Source organism: Pseudochaenichthys georgianus, chromosome 17 (genome assembly GCF_902827115.2).
Source record: "Pseudochaenichthys georgianus chromosome 17, fPseGeo1.2, whole genome shotgun sequence".
In the NCBI taxonomy this organism is placed as follows: domain Eukaryota; kingdom Metazoa; phylum Chordata; class Actinopteri; order Perciformes; family Channichthyidae; genus Pseudochaenichthys; species Pseudochaenichthys georgianus.
The window spans coordinates 36320433-36327703 of record NC_047519.1 but is presented as its reverse complement, the minus strand read 5'-3'; the positions used below and the strand labels follow the sequence as shown (position 1 = coordinate 36327703).

The 7271-nt window shown below is 48.9% G+C and overlaps 1 protein-coding gene across 1 annotated transcript; it reads right to left on the bottom strand.

Annotated features, from left to right (window-relative positions):
• Positions 1–4263: 4263 nt before the first annotated feature.
• Positions 4264–6838, bottom strand: LOC139435550 (uncharacterized). Its single transcript, XM_071206259.1, has 3 exons — positions 5814–6838; positions 5092–5732; positions 4264–5005 (listed from the first exon to the last, which is right to left on the bottom strand). The coding sequence occupies exons 1-3, from the start codon at positions 6718–6720 to the stop codon at positions 4313–4315; spliced, it is 2241 nt and encodes a 746-aa protein (XP_071062360.1). The 5' UTR covers positions 6721–6838; the 3' UTR covers positions 4264–4312.
• Positions 6839–7271: the final 433 nt, after the last annotated feature.

Here is a 7271-nt window from a genome sequence, read left to right as displayed (position 1 = left end):
AAAAAAGGATGTTCTTCTTGTATTATGTCCAAGGTGCCATAACATTTAACAATTTTCATTCAAATCATTTCACTTTTCCACATTTCTCCGCTAGGTTCAGCAGTTTGTAGCTAAACGCAGTCGCCATTCAACGGTTACAATATTCAGCTTTTTCTGCATTTTCTAGTCTAACTTCTACTGCCTTCCTCCATGAAACTACTGGCTTTCTGTGGTGAGTATTTCACTATATTTAAATGTGTATACTTGTGGAAGCCCATTCTCTGAAAAGGAAAGTTGCATAGTTAACAATGGTGAAAGTAATTTAGTACATTTACTCAAGTAATGTAGCCTCCTTAGGTATACTTCGGGTACTTCTACTTCCACATCATTAATACAAATCTGCATATGAACTAAAGGTATTAAAGAAATGTAGTGGGGTAGAATTACAAAGTACCTCAAAAATGTACTGGAGAAAATCTACTTTTCACTGTATCTCAATACATTTCAGAGGCTTTTAATGCACTTCATTTATTTGACAAAAGTAGTTGCTTTTTATACAAATTCATGTGTTTATATGATATACATTTTCTACAAATTGACTCAGCACTTTCCAAAATGTGCTCCATGTTGACGAAGTCCAACATTAAAAAAACTCATGTATTTTCTCATGATGAAAACAAGATATTATAATATTGTATAATAATACAACTCTCATATAAAAGACTACTTTTACTTTTGATACCCGAGTACATTTAGCTGATAATACTTCTGCCAAATAGACAATAAATAGAACTTCTTTGGAAAGTTCAACACTTTTCTTCCGTGACAGTTTCAACCTGCATGCAGGGCCGGCCCTCGGCATAGGCAGTAGAGGCGAATGCTAAGGGCGCATCAACCCATAGGGGGCGCCGAAAATAGAAAAAATATATATATATATATTTTTTATATTTGCATGCCCCCGGACCCCCCTAGAGGACCCCCCCCCCCCCCACTTAAATCATGTTCAAATGGATAGGAAACTAAATACAGTTGCACACATCTTGTGTCAATATCTTTGTTTTTGTGGTCATGCCACAACCATGCACCTGCGAATCATAGTGAGTGTCTGCATTTTGGGGGGGGGGGGGGGGGTCCTCTAGGGGGGTCCGGGGGCATGCAAATATAAAAAAAATATATATATATTTTTCTTCCTATTTTCGGCGCCCCCTATGGGTTGATGCGCCCTTACTCCACTGTGCCTAACATACCCTAGGGACCAGAGGGTACAATGGTTGGACATTTACTACCGGCCGCGGTATGCCTAGTGTACAGGGTCCATATAACCGACTTAATGCATAGCGGGAAGTCGGTTATATAGACATCAACAGAATAAGTGTTTAACGGTGATTTAAACTAGTTTATGCGGGGAAAAGAGTGCTCAAAATCGGATTCAACAGGCCATCCACACCGACTCCCATTAAAAGTGATTGAAATGTACAGGAATCTGTCCATTTCAATCACATTTGATGACCCGTCCAGGGTGACTTTCTTCCCCAGGAATTAGTGTCTGAAAGCTGGCTAACATACCCTAGGGACCAGAGGGTACAATGGTTGGACATTTACTACCGGCCGCGGTATGCCTAGTGTACAGGGTCCATATAACCGACTTAATGCATAGCGGGAAGTCGGTTATATAGACATCAACAGAATAAGTGTTTAACGGTGATTTAAACTAGTTTATGCGGGGAAAAGAGTGCTCAAAATCGGATTCAACAGGCCATCCACACCGACTCCCATTAAAAGTGATTGAAATGTACAGGAATCTGTCCATTTCAATCACATTTGATGACCCGTCCAGGGTGACTTTCTTCCCCAGGAATTAGTGTCTGAAAGCTGGCTAACATTACTTTAAATACAGTGTGCACATGGCTTTATTACCCATGAAATAGTGTGTGAAAGCTGGGTGACTTTGATGTGAATTTAAGGAAGATATGGCCATTTCATCCACACCTCACGACTCCCATTAAAAGTGATTGAAATGTACAGGAATCTGTCCATTTCAATCACATTTGATGACCCGTCCAGGGTGACTTTCTTCCCCAGGAATTAGTGTCTGAAAGCTGGCTAACATTACTTTAAATACAGTGTGCACATGGCTTTATTACCCATGAAATAGTGTGTGAAAGCTGGGTGACTTTGATGTGAATTTAAGGAAGATATGGCCATTTCATCCACACCTCACGACTCCCATTAAAAGTGATTGAAATGTACAGGAATCTGTCCATTTCAATCACATTTGATGACCCGTCCAGGGTGACTTTCTTCCCCAGGAATTAGTGTCTGAAAGCTGGCTAACATTACTTTAAATACAGTGTGCACATGGCTTTATTACCCATGAAATAGTGTGTGAAAGCTGGGTGACTTTGATGTGAATTTAAGGAAGATATGGCCATTTCATCCACACCTCACGACTCCCATTAAAAGTGATTGAAATGTACAGGAATCTGTCCATTTCAATCACATTTGATGACCCGTCCAGGGTGACTTTCTTCCCCAGGAATTAGTGTCTGAAAGCTGGCTAACATTACTTTAAATACAGTGTGCACATGGCTTTATTACCCATGAAATAGTGTGTGAAAGCTGGGTGACTTTGATGTGAATTTAAGGGAGATATGGCCATTTCATCCACACCTCACCACTCCCATTCAAAGTGATTGAAATGTACAGCACTCTGTACATTTCAATCACATTTCACGACCTGTGTAGACTGGCTTTCTTACCCATTAGGTACACCGACAAAGCCACCTCTTCGGGGCCGCTCCAAGACCCCCAAAACACGGACGCAGCAGCCCCAGCATCTCTCCCTGACATGAGCAAACAGGTTATTTCAGACTTCCATGACATACCCCGGGGAAAAGCACCTCTCTGTGGCCGCTCCAAGACCCCCAAAACACGGACTAAGGAGCTCCAGGATCCCTCCCATGTACCTCCAGAACCTCGAGCACCTTGGGTCCCCGGGCCCCCGAACTTAAGCACTCCCCCACGGACTAAACCAAGATGATCACACCCTCAAGAATCTCGTGCCCCTGGGAATCTTAAAGGGGGTATACTTTGCGGTGCTTTACCGTCCGCCCATCAGCACCCATAGTCGGCCTTCCTCACAGCAGCAGCACCCAACCTCCATGGAGGATGTTTCTCGTGCCCCTGGCTACACTTAAAGGGGGTATACTTTGCGGTGCTTTACCGTCCGCCCATCAGCACCCATAGTCGGCCTTCCTCACAGCAGCAGCACCCAACCTCCATGGAGGATTTTGCTCGTGCCCCTGGCTACACTTAAAGGGGGTCTACTTTGCGGTGCTTTACCGTCCGCCCATCAGCACCCATAGTCGGCCTTCCTCACAGCAGCAGCACCCAACCTCCATGGAGGATTTTGCTCGTGCCCCTGGCTACACTTAAAGGGGGTCTACTTTGCGGTGCTTTACCGTCCGCCCATCAGCACCCATAGTCGGCCTTCCTCACAGCAGCAGCACCCAACCTCCATGGAGGATTTTGCTCGTGCCCCTGGCTACACTTAAAGGGGGTCTACTTTGCGGTGCTTTACCGTCCGCCCATCAGCACCCATAGTCGGCCTTCCTCACAGCAGCAGCACCCAACCTCCATGGAGGATGTTTCTCGTGCCCCTGGCTACACTTAAAGGGGGTATACTTTGCGGTGCTTTACCGTCCGCCCATCAGCACCCATAGTCGGCCTTCCTCACAGCAGCAGCACCCAACCTCCATGGAGGATTTTGCTCGTGCCCCTGGCTACACTTAAAGGGGGTCTACTTTGCGGTGCTTTACCGTCCGCCCATCAGCACCCATAGTCGGCCTTCCTCACAGCAGCAGCACCCAACCTCCATGGAGGATTTTGCTCGTGCCCCTGGCTACACTTAAAGGGGGTCTACTTTGCGGTGCTTTACCGTCCGCCCATCAGCACCCATAGTCGGCCTTCCTCACAGCAGCAGCACCCAACCTCCATGGAGGATTTTGCTCGTGCCCCTGGCTACACTTAAAGGGGGTCTACTTTGCGGTGCTTTGCCGTCCGCCCATCGGCACCCATAGTCGGCCTTCTTCACAGCACCACCTGCCCTGCTGGAGGTTCACACTTTAACTTTTTTTACCCTCTTCTACCTTACAAATCATCCCACACTTGAGCACTCCTCACTCGGACTAAACACCTACATGCTACCACCAGAACCAGAATATCGTGCCCCTGGGGATCTTAAAAGAAGAAAACCCATAGTGGGATTAAAAACAGAACACTTAGTAATTTTAACAAACTTTATTTACAGTAATATTGACAGTAATAAATAAATTCAAACAGGATATAACGTATTTACAAGGGGACTGATTACAACAACACACTGCATATTTACAAGTTGATCACTGGCAACAGTGGGTGAAGTTGGGGCAGAGTATGGCACCCTCTCTTCACCCATGTCTGAGGGGTTGTGTTCGGCCAGTGACTGGTCCCTCTTCGGGACATGTCTTGGTAGGGAGTCTTGGTAGGGAGCCGGGCTGTGCTCCTCTCCAGAGTTGTCACTGTCGATGTCAATACCCGCAAAAGTGTCTTCATTTCCCGCTGCTGCTGTCGATGCCGCCGCCGCTGCTTGAAGTGACTGTGTGAAGAGCAACCGAATGTCCGCAGCCTCCTTCAAAGAAGGATTATTCGCGTAAAATTTGTCCGCAGTTGCAGTGTTGTGACACATGAAATCACTCACTCTTTGGCGGTTGCCTTTGTCTTGAAACCTCTTCGCATTATCGGCGTGGACTGTGCGGAGGTCGGTGAAGTTAATGGGACTGCGGAGCCCCACATCAGCCCATGCCAACCTCAGGGAGTAGGCAAGCTTCCTGAACGGGTTCTTCCCCTCTGTGTACAGAAAGTAACGGCTCTGGGTGCAGGTCAGCGTACCCTTAATTTCCAGCCACCTCTTCATCCATCCAAATTCTTCTACGGTGAGGTACAGCTGCGCCTCCCCGAACGCGTTGGCCGTCTTGTGGTTACTTACCTGTTATGACAGAGATAGAGAGTGTCAATACAATGTCAATCATGCATATAACTGCCAGAATAAATACATTGATTAATAGCACTCACATGAACCAGGTAGCCGAAGGCAGTGCCAGTTGTATCCGCCTTTCGGACCTCGGCGTTGGTCATGTTGGAGTAGACCCCCGGACGGTGGCCATAAATGCAGCTCCAATGAAGAGTCATATACCCATAGAGCAGTGTCCGGGTCGCGGTAGTCGGATTGCTGGCCATCACATCCAGGAGCTGAGGGATGCGAGTGGTGGTCGAAGTCAAGCATGTCATTAGGTCGTTGTGGCTCGGCAGACCTTCCATCTTGTCACGCTTCACTTGCATCTGGTGGATAAGTACTTTTCTCTTCAGGGACTTCAGGATGGCAACTACTTCCCGTTTGATTAAAATCATGTCCGTTTGGCTGAGCCTGCTCCCCTTGCACGGTGTGTCGGCCATGTACTTGAGAAAGTGTGATATATTCTTGATGTAGAAGTCGGAGGTCGTGACCTGAAGGCTTGACTTCATCAGGCTCCGGGACCACCCGCGTATCCTCTTGAGATCCCTCAAAAAGAGCCAGTCAGACAGGCGATTGAAACCGTGTGCCATGAAACTGAGGAACGACTTCACTCTGCTTAGTTTGGAGACTGTGTTTTCCTGGAGCCTCACTGGTGGGTCGATACCTGCATAATGCTCCCGGTATCCTTGCAGATACTCCTCTGTGAAATATAAACAGTACTTTAATGACAACACATGATGTGTTACAGAAACTGCATGTGTCACATAGCCAAAACACTTACCCATGATCCGTGGGAATGTTATGTCCCGCATTATATTTCCCCGGCCCCTGCCCCGGAACCAGGGGGAATTTATGGGAGGGGAGGTTGACGAGGCCTCGGTATGGATGGATGCAGGCTCTGAGGAGCTGGGTGAATGGGTGTGAGAGCCAGTGGGGGACTTGCTGCAGGCGGGAATGGGAGACGTGCTGCAGGCGGGAATGGGAGACGTGCTGCAGGCAGGAATGGGAGACTTGCTGCAGGAGGGACCTTTCGACTTGGACAGCCTCGTTGGTGTCGACTCTGGTCGGGGTCGTTTCTTCAGAATGACCCGCTCTCGTTCCTCCCCATCGAACGCGGGCATGTCCCCGGCCCGCTGATCCATCCTCTGTCGCTTGTCCTTTATCCTCTGCTGCAACTTGCAGCGCAGGGATTTCACCTCAGCAGCATATATGTCCCGCTGAGCCCTCACTGCGTTAGCCTCCAGCCTCCATTCTTTGCAGTCCGGGTTGTCACATTCATTCACCGGGGACAAGGGTGGAGGTTGTGACAGTATATCGTCGTCTGCCACCGTGTCAACAGCCCAAGCGGTAATCATTTCTATTGTGGGGTTTGTCATTCGGAGTTCATAAAGCTCCTTCTTGGCCACTGTCATTTTCATTTGATTTTGAACCACATGTAGTTCCTCCCGGGCCAGCTCAACATGGTCTCTGGCCAAGTGGCGATCCAGCCTTGTGCCGTGGTACTCGCATCCCAGAATGGTACAGGGATGGAGCCTAATGTTGGTCCGTCCGTTGGCCAACAACAGCAGAATTTTTCTTTCATCCAAGTTACGCACACCATGGTTCCTCTGTAGGTGCTTGCTCAGGGCACGGTAGGAGCTATTGCAGATCGGACAACGGACCGCCATCCGACCTGTATTCTTGAGCATTTCGGTACCGGAAAATGTCACCAGAATCGTGGGTAAAAAAGAAGGAAGCGTGAAAAGACTCACGAAAGACGCACTCAGCTTATTTTCAAATCTGTGTTTGTTTTCATTTGCATCATGGTGCGGTGTCCCATTTAGGCACTCGTTAGGCGGGCAGAGATCCCTGTAATCTCCCCTCACGTTCCTCCAGAGTCTGATTCTCCCAAAGGATACCCGACAGTTTCGGGTACGACCCAGAGGGCGCACGGTGGACGGCCAGGGCGAGGCCGCCACACCGCGCTGGAGTCAGGGTCCCGGTGAGGCGCAGGACGGAGCACCCGGCAGTAGCCTCCAGCAGACCCCCGCGCGGTTCCCTCGTCCCTCAGAAGAGGTGGAGAGGCGGAGGGGTGGGTCTTTTCATCTGCTGGCGGGTTGCCGGGATAACAGTATCCTCCGGGGAGGCATTGAACCCTTCTCAACTGCCCCCCGGAGGAGGCAGGGGAGTCAGGTACCCAGAGGGTGGACGGCCAGGGCGAGGCCGCCACACCGCGCTGGAGTCAGGGTACCGGTGAGGC

Coding starts and splice junctions, on each gene's coding strand:
- LOC139435550 (XM_071206259.1), bottom strand. CDS start 6,720: ATGCTCAAGAATACAGGTCGGATGGCGGTCCGTTGTCCGATCTGCAAT. Junction 5,733..5,813: donor AACATTCCCACGGATCATGG/GTAAGTGTTTTG, acceptor TATATTTCACAG/AGGAGTATCTGCAAGGATAC. Junction 5,006..5,091: donor CCTTCGGCTACCTGGTTCAT/GTGAGTGCTATT, acceptor CTGTCATAACAG/GTAAGTAACCACAAGACGGC.